At 32.7% G+C, this 18,968-nt stretch overlaps 1 protein-coding gene across 5 annotated transcripts in view; it reads left to right on the top strand.

Moving 5' to 3' along the window:
• LOC150109945 (prolyl 4-hydroxylase subunit alpha-2-like) overlaps nt 1-18,968 on the top strand; it is a 99,595-nt gene that overhangs the window by 65,170 nt on the left and 15,457 nt on the right. For all 5 annotated transcript variants that reach the window (XM_090415903.1, XM_090415887.1, XM_090415912.1 and 2 more), the window contains 3 exons: nt 7,603-7,636; nt 8,946-9,103; nt 12,345-12,518. In XM_090415903.1, the coding sequence (XP_090272029.1) occupies nt 7,603-7,636; nt 8,946-9,103; nt 12,345-12,518 (366 nt within the window). The remainder of the gene's footprint in view (nt 1-7,602; nt 7,637-8,945; nt 9,104-12,344; nt 12,519-18,968) is intronic.

Below are 18,968 nucleotides of genomic sequence, written 5' to 3'. Positions count from 1 at the left end.
CATGTTTGCGGATGTTATTGCAGTGTGAGATTGTTATTGTAAACAATAACATTCCATTTTTTTATTCTATGTACGATATTTGCGGAATGCCAATAACACAAGAGTCGAGAAATTGCGCGCCACCTGTTTACGCAAATGTAAGATTTTATTATTATTATTATTATTATTATTATGTGACACCTCCAGGGAGTCAAAAGACTAATCGAGGGAGAATGTGCCAACAGCATCGAACGATTGGAATCCCTTCCAACTACTAACCGCGCTCAAACTTGCTTAACTTTTTGCGAGCCATTGTTAGCAGAGGCTCTACCAATCGACCAACCTTTGCTGCTACTCGTCATAATTCAGCCTTGTATCTATAATAAATAAATAATTATATGTTATTTTAACAGAATAGAATAAGATTTACAATCTCATTTTATTTTTGTAATAACGCGCGCTTATGATACACTGCCCAAGCGGCAGTGTATCATGAGCGATATAAGCGATATCTCTCTGATGTTCTTCGAAACCCAGGAGGATGGACTTCACAGTTTGGCCATAATATGGCTTCCCACAGTCACATATGATTTAATATACAGCTGGAAACTGAAGATGATTGTGAGCTTGTTTTGGTTGGCTTAGAATTGATCTGAGTTTAGGAAGAGTGGAAAAGCTCATTTTTATATTAATTTTTTTTTTCAAAATTCTTCTTAGTTTCCGGAAGAGCGAGTTGATGCACAATAAAGAGATATAACCCTTGGGGTTGCCCTGTCTCTGTGTTGTTTTGAGGGACAGCGGTATAGTTGTTTATTGATAATTTTTGAAGAGTAGCCATTATTTATGAAGGTTCTTTTGAGATGTTGTAGTTCATTTTTTAGCTCCTCCTCATCTGACAATACAGACCTGGCACGATGAGCCAGAGTAGAGATGATACCCAACTTCTATGCCGGATAAGGTGTGAGGACGCATGCAGGTATCTATCCGTGTGCGTTGATTTTCTGAACATCGAGATTTTTAAGGAGTCAGACATCTTAGTAAGTTTGATGTCTAAAAATGGCAAAGATCCATTTTCTTCAATTTCAATGGTAAACTTGATGTCTAGGTGGAAGTTGTTTAAGTGATTTAAAAAAAATGTGAAGATTATCTATACCCTATTCTCAAATAAGGAATATGTCATCCGCGTAACGGAGCCAGATTTTAGGTTTAAATGTAGCGGTACAGATGGCCTTTTCTTCGAAATCCTCGACAAAAATGTTGGCTAGTATTGGAGACAAGGGACTGCCCATTGCTAATCCTTTATTTTGTTTATAAATTTTTTCTTCAAACTTAGAGTAGCCTGAATTAATACAATGTGACAGCAGAGCAAACATCTTTTTTGAGATCTTGTTATTTAAATTTTGATAACCTCTTGATTGGAACAATTGTGAAGAGTGCCACTACATCAAAGCCCGCCATAATATCTGAATTCTTGAGCTTTATATTTTTAAATTGGAGACGAAGTCCGTTAAATTTTTAATCTAAGAAAGAGATTTTAAGGAGGATGCTAGATATATTGATAACTTATATGTAGATGAGTCAATACTATCAACAATTGGCCTTAGTGGGTAATTTTCTTTATGTACCTTTGGAAGGCCGTATAATCTGAGGAGGAGTTCTCTACATTGTAGTGATACAATGTAGAGAACGAAGAGAAAGGCGTATGTTTCTTGGAAGTTCATGGTCTTTTTCAGAAGGCTGTTCGTTCTATTATGTATCTCTCTCGTTGGGTTTCTCTCTTTAGCTCCGAGTTGGTATCTGAATCTAATAACGCTAACATTTTGTTATGGTAATCTGTTTTATTTAGGACGATAGTTGCATTACCCTCGTCAGCTAGGAGGATGAAAACATCTTTGTTCTTCGTAAGTTTTTTACTGGCTATTCTTTCACCAGGAGAAAGGTTGTCAACTGGAGGTTTTGCGTTGTTGATTGCAAATATCGCTTCTATGCGAAGTAAATTCACCTCTGCAGTAGGAAGTAGTGAAGTAGCTTTCTCTATCTTAGTGAGGAACAATTCTCTAGGGATTGTTTTAGGTGAAAGGACAAAATTGAGACCTTTCGAAAGAATATCTTCGTCTTCATGACTAAGAATATACGACGATTTGTTTATCACTAATTTTTGACGCTTTTATGATGATTGTTAAGTGCGGATCGTTCTTGTGCTGATTTCAGCGAATTAAATTTCCTAATTAGCTAACATTCATTAATGTTCTGACATCTTGAGGCCCGGCGTGTGCTTCAATTTCAATGGTAAACTTAATGTCTAGGTGGAAGTTGTTTAAGTGATTTAAAAAAAAATGTGAAGATTATCTATACCCTATTCTCAAATAATCTCTTGAATGTAGTTCCATGACACGTAGGAAGCCGTCTAAGGATGCCGCTAATTGTTTTTCTAAAGATGATTTTTTCGTAAAGAGAAAGCTAAATTGCGTTTGGTATCGCCAATTTTTTCTGATAAAAGTTCTAATTTTGCTTTTTTGTAAATTCTATGTGCCCTTTCTGTCGTTATGACTTCCCTTGAATTGTGGGAATTTCGGAATGATAGAAAAGAACTTACAACGTTTTAAGAAGATAAACCTGTTAATAAAAAGTCAAATGCTTCTGAGGGTCTTCTGATAAGCTTTTATAAGTTGGATTTTATCCTCGTCATAAACGAACCTTCATAAATAATGGCTACTCTTCAAACTATCAATAAACAACTATAAAGTCGTCCTCAAAACAACATACACACACAGGACAACCCCCAAGGGTTACATCTCTTTACCGTACATCAGCTCGTTCTCCCGGAAACGAAGAAGAATTTTGAAAAAAATTAATATAAAAACGTGCTTTTCCACCCTTCCTACAGGCTCACAACCATCTTAAGTTTCCAGGTGTATATAAAATCATATATGACTATGGGAAGCCATATTATGGCCAAACTGAGAAGTCCATCCTCCTAGGTCTCGAAGAACATCACAATGTCCTGTTCTCAGTGAACACAAATAATGAAGGCCGCCAACAACAACAAACATTCATATATGCCATGATGAAGTAGAACGCCGCATAGTTAAATCCAAAGAAATTATCCTGGACTCTTCTCACATAAACAGTAACCTTAGTTATAGTTTGGTAGACTCACATGGCTCATCAGGTAGACTCACATCGTCAGATACCTGCACGCTCGCATATGCCTAACAATAGAACTTTAGCCCGGACTGTAGCTTCAGCTCAAAGTTAATTCCAATTCATAGTCTGTTATTGTAGTGATACAATGTTTCTTTACGGTGTTTTTTATGTTTGCTTTTAATTTTCTCACGCCTGAAGAAGTCGGCATTCCGACGAAACATGTGTGTTAAATTAAATCAATTTGTTTTTCTAATTCTCGGAATTCAGTCCGAGAATTAGAAATTAAATTAAACGAAGAGAAAAAACTCTTCGTTTAATTTGGTATCTAAAATGTCGATTCTTTTGCGTGTTGCTGATAGTCAAATAGACTTATGTCTATTTGCCTGTATGTGACATAAGTCTTGTATTGTCATAATGAATTTAAATAAGTTCTGGACGCCAGTTATAGTTTAAAATAGTTTCGTCTGATACTAGAGCACAGATGGGCACAGCAAATGCGGAACCGAGTTGGGATCGTTTTAAGATAATCCCTATTTAAGATAATTAGCTATCGGGATTATTTCTAATAAACAGTATTTTTAAATATTGTTAAATCATATATTTATTGATTTTATTTTTACAAAAAAAATAATAGACGAAAGAAGAAAAAAAAAAAAAAGAAAGGTTATAAAGAAAATTTTCTTCCTTTTTTTGTTGACTAAACCTTTCGAAATTTGATCAGATTTTAAATTTCTCACATTGTAAGCCGCCCACATGGACTCAGTTGGTCTAATTGGCCTCAGGATGGGCATTAAACTGGTGTAAAGTTGTAAAGGTATTACCTGAGGTTTGGAAAATTCTATTCATACAAATAACGAGCAACCCTTTTGACTGAATGATTTCTTCATACATCACTTTTATAAGAAAGAGAAATAGATTTAAGATCATCAGTGATGCAAGAATATTTTTATGTTTTTGTTGTTAACAGAGCTAAGCTAGATAAATAAAAGTAATCTCTCTCTCTCTCTTTTCTGTATATATACACACACATTTATATACAGGATATATATATATATATATATATATATTTATATACAATTCCCAGGAGTGTACAAAATCACGTGTGACTGCGGGAAGCAGTACTATGGCCAAACTGAGAAATCCATCCTCCTACGTCTGGAAGAACACCAGAAGGACATTGCCTACAAAAGAACTAGATCAAGTGCCCTGTCAAGCCATGTACTGTTTTCAGTAAACACAAATGATGAAGGCCGTCAACATGAGACAAACTGGAAACAACTTCAAGCCTTCATATATGCCATGACGAGGTAGAACGCCACATAGTCGAATCTAAGGAAATTTTTAATCACCCTCATCATATATAAAATAACCTTAGTTATAATCTACCGGACTCTTTCAGCTCTGCTATCCGATATTGGCACACTCGTGAAGTCAGACGCAGGCAGATGCCCAACAATAGAACTTCAACACGGACTGTAGATACAGTTCAAAGTTAACTGAATTTTATAATAGTCTTTTTTATAGTGATACGATGTTTCTTATAATGTTTTTTATTTGCTTTCTATGTTCCTACGCTTGAAGAAGTCGGACAATCGGATGAAACATGTTGCGTTTTGAATAAATTTAATTGTTTTTTCTAGTTCTCGGATCTAAGTCAGTGTATATATATATATAGAGAGAGAGAGAGAGAGAGAGTACTGGATTTATCGAAACTCACTCATAGATTAACATCATTGCTTTCTAGCTACAACAAAGAACATCACGGTTTACACCCTACAATTTTTTTTTCAACCCATTACGTTTTTTTCATAGAAAACTGCTTTCTTCGAGGTAAACAGCATCAAATAACCTGACTATAAAGTGTGACCTGTATTTTTTTTTTTACATCTTACCTCTTTGTTCAGTACCTTGTTAAACTTTGTGGCAAGGATATGCTCCTCTCTAAAAAGATATGCTTTAAGGATGTACATTTCCTTATCTAGTAGATTTTAGGGGCACTACCTTCCACTCGTCCTCCTTCAACTGGTTTCCTGTTAGTTTATAATAGTTTCGATGGACTTTGTGTGCCATTAAGATACACAGCCCTGTGGAGAGTATCTTTTAGCTGAGATAAAACAAGTTTTATGGTATGCAACAATAATAATGGCAACAAGGGGTGGTCTCACTTATCTTATTGTGCTGATCAATTATACAAACTATCCACAGAGACATGCACCTAATTTCGGTTGTTGAGGAAATAAATAAAGAAGTAGGTAAATAAATAAAATAACTTGCGATTGAAATAGGGATGTTGAATAAGTTTCGAATGTAAATTCGAATAGACATAACTTTGAATTAAGTTTTATAACTCATGGTATTTATTAATACCACTGTTCTCGTCTCTTCGCCCTACACAAATTCTTGAATGAACAGAATCACTATCATCATTTTTGGAGTATGTCTTCAGTAAGTTAAAGAGTGGTATCATATCTCAACCTAACTGAATCGCAGTATTGGATTTCCATCAAAAGTAAATCAATTGATTATTGATTCTTACTTTTTTTAAACCTTTAATGTTTTGTCTTCTAAGAAAGTCTTTAAATGTTCAAGCTACTTATTTATTTTCTGCATGTTTTTATGCTGTTTTGTCTCTAATATTCGTTTTGGTTAATCTTTCGCCAGTTTTTTCAAAACCTTATACTCCAGATTAGCTTACTTTACAGACTCGCATGGTATTACTTAATAAGTTGCTTTTCTAAAATCATCATTTCGGAATCATTCTGCCAGTGATGATCAGTTAACTCTTCTCTGAGCATCTTAGAGCTCAGATCAATGATTTTTATTTTTTGAGCAACTTTTCATTCGTTGTATCGGTATTATCCAGAGATCGAAACGTATTATCAGATAAATATTGTTTCTTGTTATTTGTACAAATCTGTACGTTATCTAATAGGTTATTTTCGTTGCCCAGCATGAGATCACCACCCTACTCATTGGAGGCCTGAAGTTCTTTGAAAACAATTTTGTTTGTAGAACAAAAATCCCTTAAACTTATCCATGATATTAATTTGTACGCTTTACAACTCTTTGTGGGTTAGATTATCATAATAGAGTAATATAAACTGCATTTAGCTCCATTTTTCATCTTTCTATTGAATTGAAATCCTAAGTCGAGTAAATATTTTTTTCGTTTCGTAAATAAGCATATTCCCCCCCCCCCTTCTCTCTCTCCTTTCTGTTCGAAAAACAGAAAATCGCTTAAATTTTTGCGTCTTGCCCTGAACAAAATTTAGATGACATGATTTAAGAGTATAAAAATTATTCCAATTCCCTTATAATTGTAAATTTTCTTTTTACAGAAAGCAATTGATATTAACGGAATAATTTCGAAACTTAAATTTCAAAAAGAAAGAAAAAAAAAAGGAAAAAAGACCACAGCTAGAAGAGCTTTTTCTACGCTGCTCTCTCTCTCTCTCTCTCTCTCTCTCTCTCTCTCTCTCTCTCTCTCTCTCTCTCTCTCTCTCTCTCTCTCTCTCCAATAAAAACAAGAAGTTGGCTAATTCTTGTTGGCATCACTGAACAATTAGAGAACTGGAAAAAGGTGGTACGGAGTAATGAATCATAGTCACTGTTATTTCGTGGGAATGAGATGATAAGAATATGGAGACAGCAACACAAAGCCAGGAAAACTCATAATGTTTAGTTATCAGTGGTGATTGGAACAGTCATCTTTGCCATATTTTCCTGCTACTTAGAGCCTCCTCTGTAATATCAGTAAGAGCAAGAGTTTAATAGAGCGATCAATTACACCTGCTCATATTATTGACGATTTATCTTGCATGTAATGGCCATCTCTAACGCTTCATATCGCAGATCGCGTCGTCCAAGAATGGTTACCGAAATATGATGACTTTATACTATAATGGATTCAACCTCTTAGTCATCAGATCTTAACACCATTTCAGTATTCTTTGACATGTGGTAGAAAGAGTAAATGGAGACTTTAACTTTTCCTACAGGAAAAAGAATTTTCTAAGATGAAATTTAAATAGTACCACGTCATCATTAATGCAGACTGAAGAACTGCATATTGACAAATAGATAAGTTTAGCGACATATTTTATGTGCAATCCCTAAACTTATGTGCATATTACGTGCGACTGATAATATGAAACCCTATTCTAGGGTTTCATATTATAATCATTCTGGAAACTTTCTTCTGTTATTTCGTATCTCAAATAAGCAAGGTCGTGGTCTTACACAGAGCGATAAATTCATTTATTACTTAGAGACATTCACAAGAATCTGTCACAGTGAGTAATTATCAGCTATCCACTGAGGTAACCAGTTACGTTACTAATTACTACTATTACTTTACTCTTCAAATGTTTTCAAGATTAGACTTGAAAATCAGAATATGTAACATTATATAATCGTTGTTTATTCTTTTATATTTCTGTATGCACACATCTTATTTGTTTTATTTTTATTTTGCAGCATGATGGCCTTTTTGAAAGTAAAGATATCGATGGTATGTAACGCTGGAAAAGCTGAATCTCTCTCTCTCTCTCTCTCACACACACACACACACACACAAAGTGCACTCCATTATTTTTTTTTATAACAGTATCATCGGACCGAGGTAAGCAAAGAAAGAAAACGTGTTTCAAAAAGTAAAAACTATACAAAACAAAAGTGTGGTTTACTTTACCGAAACGTGATTCCTCAACTTTTTGCACTTCTTCTCAGTCCATCAGAATTGTCTCATCAGCGTAGTCTTTTCTTTTGCCTCAAGAAAGCCACAAATGAGCTTTTTCATTCATGTAACTTTTAAACAAAATCTTGTCTGGCATTCTAGTCCAAAATTCAATACCTTTACTGAGAGTATATTTAAAATTTTTTTTTATTAATATAAGCAATAAAATGCATGATAGTTTACTGCTCGAACTATAGATGGAACTCGATGTATTCAAAAGTGGATCTTTTTTCATTATAGAAATACAAGTTTTATTTTTTATTATAAAAATGCATTCGAATTTATGGCTTCATCTAGAAGTGGCGCTGTGGATGTTGTCGGTGGCGAGTTTCTTATTGGACATTGAAGGACTTATGTTATAAATTGTTGACTAAACAAACAGCTTGTGCTTTTTTTAATTAATTAAATTAACTTCATTAATTAAAATAAATAAATAAAAATGATAATAAATAACCAAGGACCGATTGAATTCAGAATATTTTATTTCATGCAGAAATTAAACATTTATTTGGCAATCTTTAACAGATTCAAATGTTTTTTTAATACTATCGCTATAATGGTATTCGATGTGAGTCAGTAAAATTTACCAGATATAATTAGGCACTGCAAATTTGTTGCTAAAATTGCAAAATAATATTCTGATTAATAATCTGATTATGCTTATTATGCTATAACACTTATACAAATAGTTATAATATATGCACATGAGTGCCTAAACATTTCTGGTGTTTAGGCAATTTTAGTTAATTTTGTTTGTTGAAAACCAACCTCAAGTTCCATTGATATAGAGATCTAATTAAAATATTTTCATCAATTTAAGACAATGAAGTAAACGTTTATATTCCATATTTTGAATCCGACTGATTGTTAGTTATTTTTAATCATTTTGTTTTAATTTAATTAACTATGATCACTCATCGTGATTTCAGCTCGAGAGCCAAGTTCCATTAAGAGTGCTGAGATACAAGCCTCTGCTGTAGTTATCCCACTTATCGACTTTCTTTTTGTTACAATAAAAATAAATAAATAAATAAAGCGTCTGTCATTGCACTGGAGTTATTTATGATTCTTTTGTTTTGTGCAGTGGCTTCATACGATACTTTAGGATCTCCTGTAAAAGAAACTGGAATATTTCAGATCAGAAAGAAAGACGACTCTAGAAAAATTACTCTAGGAGATAAAGTGACTGACGCTGATGATTACTATAATTTTATAGATCTTTGCAGAGGAATTAAACTGAGAGTAAGTAAGTTTTTTTTTTTTTTTTTTTTGGTCCGTCAACAATCTCAAAAATAAGATTTGTGGTAGATTTCATCTTATAAAAATCTTTCTTAGTTATTTTACATTTTATTTCATTATTTCGCTTCTATGTGTTAATTTTTGTAATCTACCGATTAGGTGTTGGTACACTAATAGTTTTTAAACTCAGAGGTGCGAATCTACAATGTTTTAAATTGGGATGCAGAAGACTGAAGAGAAAGAAAGAGATAAAAATAAGATTTTATACTTTTTACTCTATCTTTGGATCGTATGAGTGTGAATGGGTCTATTTTAGATAACTGTCGTACCAGATCGACAGAAAGTTTAAGGATTTAAATAGGTACGTATAAATTACGTAAGTACAGTGCCGTAACGAGGGCTAGGTGAAAGAGGCGTCCACCACTGGCGCAACTAGGTTTGGGGACGCAAAACGTAAAAAAAATAAATAAATAAATAGATATAAAAGTCCACTATTTTATATTGTATTTTTAAATTTCGGCAATACGCCGCTTTAGACATACAAATTCTGCAACACACTGCAACTCATTTTGATGGGGTTAATAGTGAGCATTTAACATATTCCTTCTTGATGGGGAGGAGGTGGAAAGGATCCAGAGGCGAGTGACTAAGATGATAGCAGGTCTATGGAATGAACCATATGAGAACAGGTTGAAGATTTGTGGGTTGCAGAAACTAGTTGATAGGCGGAAAAGGGGAGATATGATTGAGTCATTCAAATTGCTAAAAGGATTCTATAAGATTAATTCAGAGGATATTTTTGAGATCAGGACTGGTGGTGGTGGGAGAACTAGGGGACACCTATGGAAGCTGGGCAAGAGTGTGGTTAGCAGGGGTGTTAGAGCTGGGTTCTTTACTATTAGAGTGGTAAATGAGTGGAATAAGCTGCCAGAGTCTGTTGTGGGTGCTATGACAGTGAGCGAGTTCAAGGCAAGGTATGATAGATACTGTGAGAATGTCAAATAGTTGTGTGGACATGGAGTTTAGGGCCTCCCGCGATGAGTCTAAGGACTCCCTGGAGTAGCCCGAAATAAAATAAAAATAATAATAATAATATTGCATTTAGTAAAATTTAACTTGTTACATTTAAATTTTTCAAAATGTTTGTCATTTTTGGATTGGGGGGGGGCGCAAGTTAGACATTTGCGTTGGGTTGGGGGGGGGGGGGGCACAAGTTAGAAACTTGCCACAGGCGCTTCATACCCCTCGTTACTGTACTGCGTAAGTCAATAAATAAGGAACTAAATGTGGATAATCACAAAAAAAGTTGTGCAAAAATATTCTTGTATCGTAACACAATTCATTATCATAAAGTTTGAACATATTAGCGGTTTTCGGCATGTGCAGTGTGGCTATAATTTGTTTTCCCTAATTTTGCATTAAAATGATGCATTCGAAGAGAAAAAAAAATGTTAATAAAGATTTTAAATACTTAGAATCCTTATTAACAACTTTCATCAAGTTTCTTCAAGACAGGAAGGAATGATCATTATTATCATTTCGAATTGTTTTGCTAATAAAAAAATCCAATTAGTTGTAGTGAATTTTTTTTTTCCAGCAGGAAAAAAAAAATCTCAAATCTCATACTGATTAACTAACAAAAGCACTTTTCGCTGTTAAGTGTAAACACGCCTTACATTTGTTTTATCTCCGTTCGTTTATATGAAAATTAAATTTTAGACTTTGGATGAACACCCGTCTGTCGAAATTTAGTAGTGTGTTTGGTGTTGTTTCAAAATAGTGTCTAGTAGTCTCGATTTTTGTTGAGATGGATGATATTCCAGCCATCTCAGCAAATATCGGATAACTTGCAGGAGCAAATCGTTTTTGATTTCAATTAGATCGTGCCGGCCTGGTTGGCCGAGTGGTTAGCGTATCCGCTCTCCAGCCAAAAGGCTGCAGGTTCGAATCCTGCCATGGGCGTAGATGTTTGTGGTTGTCTGTGAAAATACTGGTGGTGGTGGGCAGTAGATGATCGTTTTAGTAGTTCATTGTAGTTGGAGAATTGGGTGGAGACAGAGTTGTAGAGTAACTCTCCTTCGATGAGTCTTTAGACTCCCTAGAGGTGTCACATCATAATAACTTAGCACACTAGCTCTTCAGAGTCTTAGCCTTCTTGTCTATAAATCTAAACAGTATCTGAGGCACCAAATGTTCTTTCGGTGCAGTAGAATAAACGCCGATCTTTATTCCCCTCTAAGGAACCACTTAAGTAGATCTACATCGAAAGTAGTACGAGATAAAGATCTTAATTATTATTCCTTGATCTAAAAGTTGTATGGGTGGAATTATACGACATGAACGAATGCCAACATCTGCGAGATATGTTGAGTGTTAAATAAGAAGTTAGAACCTTGAGGTTCCGACTCTTTCCGGCCCGACACTTCTGGATCTCACAAAGAAACTAGTTTAGTGAGTGACGAAAGTTATTAAACCAGTTGTTACTTTCTCTTACACACCCAAATCTTCCGGTTGTATCTCTAAATACTTGTTAATTACCTTCCGAAGTAGGGGATTTTTAGTATGGGAAAAACATTTGGAAGTAAAATCCCCCCCCCCTGCACGCAGAAGAATTAGCGCACACAAAAAGAAGAAATATTTTAAAAATTCCAGTAAGAATTTTAATTGTTTCTAAGTATGCGTACGAGAACTCCTTAGAAACTATCAATTTTGTCAAAGCCGGATTCCGATCAAGCAGGTGTATGGAGGAAATTATATTAAAGAGGTTACAGCTTGAACTTTCAGGCAGTTTTATGCTCCCCAATGTCCCTCTGACCTGATGTTCAAAAGTCATGTCCCTTTTAAACATTTTAAAAACCATAATTTTATTACGCAAAAAGTATTTCATTGTTTGTGCTACCAGTCTAACCAGTACAGCTCGTATGCATCGTTTCGTATGGCCTATTAATTTTGTATTATTCACGCACACACACACACACACACACACACACAGATTCACACACCGTTTTCAACTTTTCCAATTTTTCTTAAATGGGTCGCTTCTTTCATGTTTATTATGTCATGGAAAGGATTACAGACAAAACACTCAACAAATTTTAAATCGCTAATTTAAATATGTCATGAGAATTTAACTCTTTTTAAAACATGTTTATACTGTTAATATATTATTAATTCTTTAAATATAAAAATTCTCTTTGTGTAAAATATCCATCTTTAATTGATGAAGTGCTGTTTATGATTTCAGACTCCGGCACAAGAAGCAAAATTGCGATGTCACATAACCAATAGAAATCAGCCTGCTCTAATTTTGCAGCCTGTAAAGATAGAGGAGTTTAGTTTGGATCCATACATCGTCCAGATCTACGACCTTATGTCGGATAAAGAAGCCGAAACGATGAGAACAATTGCTATTCCAAAAGTAAGTGAAGCAATACCGTTATTTTTTAAAACACATAACAGTGTATAAGCTTCTGAGTTTTGATTTGTTTATCCTATTGAAAAACCTACCGTGCTTAATATCAGTACAGTGGGTGGACCAAAGTAAGTTAATCCTGAAAAAAGATAGAACACTGAATGTAGGGAAGTTGAAAATATACGAAATGCGATATTTTTGGGTTTGTTTGTTTGTTTGTTTGTTGTTTGTTTGTTTGATAGTGAGTGATGTTAGAAGCTGAATTTCGGAGGACATATTTCAAGGATTCTGAAGATGGAAGTCCTTAGGAACTAGTGCTATGATTTAAAAATTTTAAATATGTTTATATTAAACCAAATAAATTAAAGTTATGGGATGAATGTGTCATGTTGGTAAACTGCGGGTGCTTTCTGGTCGGTTTGCATGTTATGCGAAATGAGGAAAAACTTCTGCTACCTGCTTACGAGACTCGGTTAAGGTTGAAAGTGCTTAACGGGAATCATAGTTTCCGACTGCGTTACGAAATTTCCTGTGATTAGAACATTGACAGGAAGACAAAAGTGAGATAATTTGTGTCGTTGAGTAAAAGTAGTGTCAATAGGTATGCAATATATACAACCACATCATTTGCAGAGTAATGTAATGCTGAAGATGATGTCATTGTACTTTTATGTTACGTAAATGTATATTGCTAGTAACATATCGCTGCTATTAATTCATAAATAAACAACTATTTAATTCCAGATATTAATTTATTAAAAAATTTAAAACCGGGAATCTCAAACTATAATTTTATATGAGTATAAATTGTAATTCTGACACAGTTTTTTTATAACAAAATGTCATGCTATGCTAATCTGAAACCCGTTTCGAGTTTAACATTGGCATAGCCTTTTGCTTTCTACTTGTACTGGATATTCAATTATATATATATATATATATATATATATATATATATATATATATATATATATATATATATATATATAATTGAATATAATTAATTATATAATTATATATATATAATTATATAATTATATATATATAATTATATAATTATATATATATAATTATATAATTATATATATATAATTATATAATTAATATAATTATAATTATATTAATTATAATTATATTAATTATAATTATATATATATAATTATATAATTAATATAATTATAATTATATTAATTATAATTATATTAATTATAATTATATTAATATAATTTATTAATATAATTAATATAATTATATTAATTATATATAAAATAATATAATTATATATATATATATATATATATATATATAATTGAATATCCAGTAAAGAAAGTTCTGATCGCTATTCTTAGTATTTTCCATGATGTAAAACCCATCTCCTAGGAGATGTATGACGTTATACATTATGGTGGGAGGTCACTACCTAGACCGGTTTCGTTCGATCTTTATTGAGATCTCATCAGTGAGTAGCTAGACCAAAGTATAATACTAAGGGTATAGCGATAAGAACTTAAATACTCTACTATACGAGTTGTCAAAAAGGTGCATATATATATATATATATATATATATATATATATATATATATATATATATATATATATATATATATATATATATGTAATTGAATATCCAGTACAAGTAGAAAGCAAAAGGCTATGCCAATGTTATACTCGAAACGGGTTTCAGATTAGCATAGCATGACATTTTATTATTAAAAAACTGTGTCAGAATTACAATTTATACTCATATAAAATTATAGTATGAGATTCCCAGTATTAAATTCTTTAGTAAACTAATATCTGGAATTAAATAGTTGTTTATTTATGAATTAATAGCAGCGATATATATATATATATATATATATATATATATATAGTCTCGTATATTCTGCAAAAAAATCTAAGTTCTAAATATAAAGTAAAGCTATAAGTAATGCACATATAAATCAACTTTATTATTATTATTATTATATAAGGTGCCTCCATGGAGTCAAAAGACTCATCGCGGGAGACGGAACATTGACATACTAACCGTTATTCACACAACACCTGTCCTGTCATACTTCCCCTTGAACTCATTCACAGATGAAGCATTCACAACCACCTCTGCCAACGCATTCCACCCATTTACAATCCTCCAAGCAAAAAATCTAGTCCTAACACCCTTGTTAACCACACTCTTACACAATCTCCAGGGATGACCCCTCGTTCTCTCCCTTCCTTCACTGGTCTTAAAAAGGTTATCAGTTTCAATCCTATAAAACCCTTTTAATAGTTTATATGCCTCTATCATATCTCCTTTCCTATGTCTATCAAGTAGTTTTTGAAGCCCACAGACCTTCAATCTATCCTCGTAGGAGACATCCCACAAGTCTGCAACAATTTTCGTAACCCGTCTTTGAATCCTCTCTACCATTTCTACATTACTAAGAAATCCAGGTTAACAGATCTGTGCATAATAGTCCAAATGAGGTCTTATTAATGCCTTATAAAGTGGGGCAATCACTTCCTTATCCCTGCTTGTCAGTGTGTTCTTCAATAACCATGTAATCTGATGTGAAGTTTTGGCAACCTTTGCAATATGCCCTCGAAACTTAATTTCTCTGTCCACAATAACTCCGAAGTCCCTAGCCTCATCAACCTCCTGCAGTTCAGTTCCATCAATATAGTAGACAGCATGTGATCTCATCCTTCCGAAGTGCGTCACCTTACACTTGGCCGCATTAAACTGGCAGCCATTTAGTTTAGCCTAAACCATCAGCCTATTTAAGTCATACCACGAAGACTTCGTCGTCATTTCTTAATATGTGCTTTTAAGATATGTAGATGATATGATATCAACAGAATTAAGTTTTCATTATTCCTAGTTTCTTAACAATATGTTACATACAAAATCAGTCGTTTGTTAGGTCAATATTGCCTAATTTTACATTTTACACTGTGCAAAATAGGTGTCGTAAAAAAGAGACCAATATGTAGCTAGCAAACAACTAAACTGAATACAGCTGTAAAAAACCATCAACAAAAATCAGTAATAAAAAGACTAAATTATGAAAATAGGCAGGAAAGTGCGGGTAGCGTTAATTACTCTTTCTCAAATTAAATATTTTATTTAAAGAGTTTAGCTATTTAGGTAAAAATTTTAATAAAGATTTAATTAAGATAAATTTATAAAATAAACTTAATTAAAATAAACTTTATAAAATTAATTTTATAAATTTAATTAAATAAATAAAATTAATTATTTAATTAAAATAAACTTAATTTTAATTAAGATAAAAATATAGCAGAATTGGTATAGCGGGGAGCTATTTAAATACATTTATATGGATTAAGAGGACAGAAATTAATCAACACCAAACAAATACAAAATGATGTTCAAATGAAATTTAAATTATAGATCTGAGAGTGACTAATCTTCACGCTGTTGGATTGGAAATAAAATAGGTGATCAAAGTCGGGAGGAGATATATATAGCAACGCTGACAGAACCATAGTACGAATATTTCTTTTAAGGTTATACGGTGATCAGCATTCACATTTCCGAATTTAGGGACACAAAACACACGTGTTGAAATGATTATTTTACTTATTATCAGGGCTGTTTTTCAGCCGGAATGCGTTCCGGTAAACTTTTCCGGACCGTTCCTGCTGAAAAAAATCCCTGCTTATTATTAATAAAATAACAATTTGACGTTTCGACCTCTGTATAACAATCTGAACTGTACAAACCCAAAAGAATCTTAGTACATGAGGACTTTAGCGGAATTTATTGTAGTTTTTTATTTATTTTATTTATTAAGTATAATTTATATATATATATATATATTTTTTTTTTCAACTTTTATTTTATTTTATTTTATTATCGCTAGAGGTCAGGCTAAGAAAAAGATTAATTAACAGCGTAGATTTAATTTATCAGTACAGAGTGCAAGAGCATGTAGCTTGATTCCCTATATACATGTATCCTTCTGATGATGACCTCCATACAGCGGTCGAAACGTCAAATTGTTATTTTATTAATCATCATCATCATCAAATTCCTGCCATGTACCCTCAAGGGGTGTACAGGATATGACAGTACTACATGAAAAAATTACATCATTGCTAACTTCCTATCTACAATTTTCCTCCAAATCAGTCTGTTACTTGTCAAGACTCCAACATTATCAGATCTTATATTTCTATCGTCTAAGGCACTTTGTACCGTATCAATCCACCTATATCTTGGTCTTCCTCTGGGTCGTTTTCCTGCCAACCTGGCAGAGAACACTTGTTTTGCTAATCTTTCCTCTCCCATTCTATTTAAGTGACCATACCATCTGAGATTAGCTCTGCTAACACATTCCTGGATGCTGACAATGTCAAGTTCTTTCCTAATATCCTCATTTTTAATATGATATTGCCATTGATGCCATCTGTTCACGCCTCTAATCTTTCTCAGGACTCTCATATCTGCGGTCTCTAGTCTTTGGTCAAGTGTTTTACTTCTGACCCAGCTCTCAGATCCATAAGTTAAAATTGGTTTGAACACAGTCTTGTATACAGCTAATTTAGTGTTCCGACTAATTTCTTTCTTATTCCATATGAATTTATTCATATGGAATAAGAAATAAAATAAAATCTCATATTTTATTAATAATAAGTAAAATAATCATTTCAACACGTGTGTTTTGTATCCTTGAATTCAGAAATATGAATAGTACGAATATATTAGAAAATAAAGAACTGTTTTTAATTCAATTAGAAATTGTTATTCTTGGGGAAAAAGTCTTCTCTTTAGAAACAAATATATTCCTCCCTTCCCCTCAATTAAGCGGCCTACGTGCAACGGCTATGCCACAAACTGACATATCGTTAAGGTTATAAGACCAAAAATGTTGAGGTTTATGACTTGTCCATTTTAGTCTTTTACCAATCAGTTCAGCATAGAACTAAACCTGCACTGTTTCTTCTTTTTTGTGATTATGTTTTGCGTTCTTTCAAAACTAGCTACACGTAATTCTTCCGTATAATTTACCATTCCTATCTAAAAACTCCTTTTTTTTTCTCTTCTTTTATAACATTGTATCTGTATTTCCCTGTTTCATTCTTATCGTACTTTAAAAATAGTCAAATTAGGTTTTCTACATCCTCATTGTCTAAATTAGCGAACATTTCCTTTTGGATTTACGATTTTCTCTGTTTTTATGGTTTCCTCTTGATTTTATTTCAGGAGCGGTCGGTGACCTTAAAGTAAGTTAAAAGATTAGTTAAACGATACTTTACATTAATGCAATGTAAACGTTGTGTAGCAAAGCTCCTCTCCATTAGTTTTCGAAACATTTCCAGCTCGCCAATTTTCTCTCATTACATATATTTTCTCATAATTATCGTTATTGTTGATAATTATTCTTAAGTATTTTAAGAATATATATTAAATATATCAAAAAATACAATTATTCCTCTTCTTCTTTAAAAGAAGAAAAACATCATTTAAAAATGTATTATAATATTTAGACTATTTTTCAGCTCAAGTTTCTCAAATCATGGTGTTCTTGACTTACTGGTTTTCATAAGGTGCATAAGTAGAATAATAACTAACCGTTAGTAAAATTTAAAAATAGCAATTGTAATATTTTTATTAATTTTTAAAATGCTAAATGCTGCTGGTTTATGGCAAACGATTAAATTTTATAAAAAAAAAGTGTTTTTCACTAATTTTATAGTATAAAAACTGCAGAAGTAATATGTTTGCACCATTTATGATAGTCCGTTTACACGAGATATTTTGGGAATTAATGTTTCAAATTCCAGTTTGGATGTGAGACTTGGAACCTAAAGAAGTCTGATGGGGAAAAGGATAGCTGCTTTTTGAGGTGTGGTGTTACAGAAGGCTGTTGAAGATATAGTATACAGAAAGGCGACAAATGGATGGGTGCTAGAAAGGATCAGGAACTCTTAAGGCTCCTTAAGGATATTGACAGAAGAAAGTTGAAATACTTTGGACACATAAATGTCCAAATCTAATGATGGAATGAACAGATGGAATTCCAGTTTTGTATATTCTCTGGAAAATAGAATTTTTATCTTAAATATATTTTAAATTAAAATATATCTTAAATATATTTTAAATATTTTATATTTTAAAAACGCAAATAAGGAATTTTGTGACATTGTATTTTAGTAAACCATACCGTACTTCGAATTAAGTGACTGAACTTATTAATTTGGACATTACATGGCTTCCCTTGATAGTGTCAAGGAAGATATGTAAAATCCAAATGTTTTAAATTCAAGGAAGATACGTAATATCCAAATTGTCAGTACTTTCTTTTAGAAATCCCTACTTTTAGAAACATCTTATAGTTAAAAAAGCGTTTTACATCATCATATATTTTAAACAAAGTTAATAAAATAATAGAATGTAATGTTATAATAATAACAATAATATAACTCGAATACTTGAAATTTAGAA

The sequence above is a fragment of the Typopeltis vanoorti genome, chromosome 1 (genome assembly GCF_054136105.1).
Source record: "Typopeltis vanoorti isolate ZY-2024b chromosome 1, IOZ_Tvanoo_1.0, whole genome shotgun sequence".
Taxonomy (NCBI): domain Eukaryota; kingdom Metazoa; phylum Arthropoda; class Arachnida; order Uropygi; family Thelyphonidae; genus Typopeltis; species Typopeltis vanoorti.
Note: the sequence above shows the minus strand (reverse complement) of the source record. Positions and strands in the feature narration are given on the sequence as shown.